Source organism: Volvox carteri (genome assembly GCF_000143455.1).
Source record: "Volvox carteri f. nagariensis unplaced genomic scaffold VOLCAscaffold_61, whole genome shotgun sequence".
Taxonomy (NCBI): domain Eukaryota; kingdom Viridiplantae; phylum Chlorophyta; class Chlorophyceae; order Chlamydomonadales; family Volvocaceae; genus Volvox; species Volvox carteri.
Genome location: NW_003307604.1, coordinates 466,646 through 467,627, shown reverse-complemented (window position 1 = coordinate 467,627; position 982 = coordinate 466,646). Strand labels below are relative to the sequence as shown.

The 982-nt window shown below is 55.2% G+C and overlaps 1 protein-coding gene across 1 annotated transcript in view; it reads left to right on the top strand.

The window, feature by feature from the left end:
- The window catches only part of VOLCADRAFT_107270 (uncharacterized protein), a gene marked incomplete at both ends in the record, with an annotated part of 6,869 nt that overhangs the window by 2,687 nt on the left and 3,200 nt on the right, over window positions 1-982 (top strand). The window contains one exon of the mRNA XM_002956479.1: window positions 201-279. Within this exon, the coding sequence (XP_002956525.1) occupies window positions 201-279 (79 nt within the window). The remainder of the gene's footprint in view (window positions 1-200; window positions 280-982) is intronic.

The window sequence follows — 982 nt, the reverse complement described above, 5'->3', positions numbered from 1 at the left end:
GGGGGATGGAGAGGGGGAGGAAAACGGTGGAGGCGGTGGGTGGGTCGAAAGGTGGAGCGCATCTCGGGTACACGGCGTGTCGCGTGTGTGTTTTCTGGTCATGTGTAAACAGACACGTGCTGCCCGTCCCTCCTTTGGGCGTAACCCCCGCCTTATCGGGGCTCACCTGTACGGCACCTGTACGGCAACCCACATTGCAGAACAAGCCGCTGGTCCAGGGGGTGGTGCTGGTGCTGGCCTCGGGCTTGAGCAGCGCCATGATGAAGGAAAAGCAGGTGGGTGGGCGGCGGCCAGCGGTTAGAATGCTGGTTGGTGGTTGGTAGTTGGCTCTTCTATAGTGATCTTAGGATTTTGGCACTTTACTAAATTCTGTAGCATTTCGTTCCTTAACCACGCAACGTATGTGCATTCTTTGATTGGAGTGGGGGGAAGCGCTGCTCGCTTACAAGAACTTTTGGCGCGTGTTGATGTTGTTTCAGCTGTTGCTCCTACTGTTCATGTTGGTGTTGATGGTGAGGGGATGTTACACTGTGTGGGCAAAGCTCGCCCTGAGAAAGGGCGACGAGCACCGTCGTTGGCCCTGACGGGGGGCCGAAACACAGCTGCAGCGCAGCGGGGGCGGCCTCGCGTGTACGTCCTGTTGTTTCTGGTGCTGTTGAAAGCACACGCACAAGCCGGGGGAAGGGCTTACTCAGGGGGTTACTGACCGTGCTGTTTCATAAACTTAATGTTTCATTTAAAAAAACTGAATGTGTTTTAATTTATTCGGCACATGACATCCCTTTCCCTGCTGGGACGTGTTTTTACCCCCGCACGCGTGTGTGCGTGTGTGTGTGTGTGTGTGTGTGTGTGTGTGTGTTTCCACGGCGTGTCCGATTCCCTTTGTCCATCTTCCAAACCACTGCTCGCTGTACTGCACGTTGTTGAATGGACTTGGATTTGGGTTTTCATTTTCCCCCTACCTCCCCAGCCCCCCCCCCCA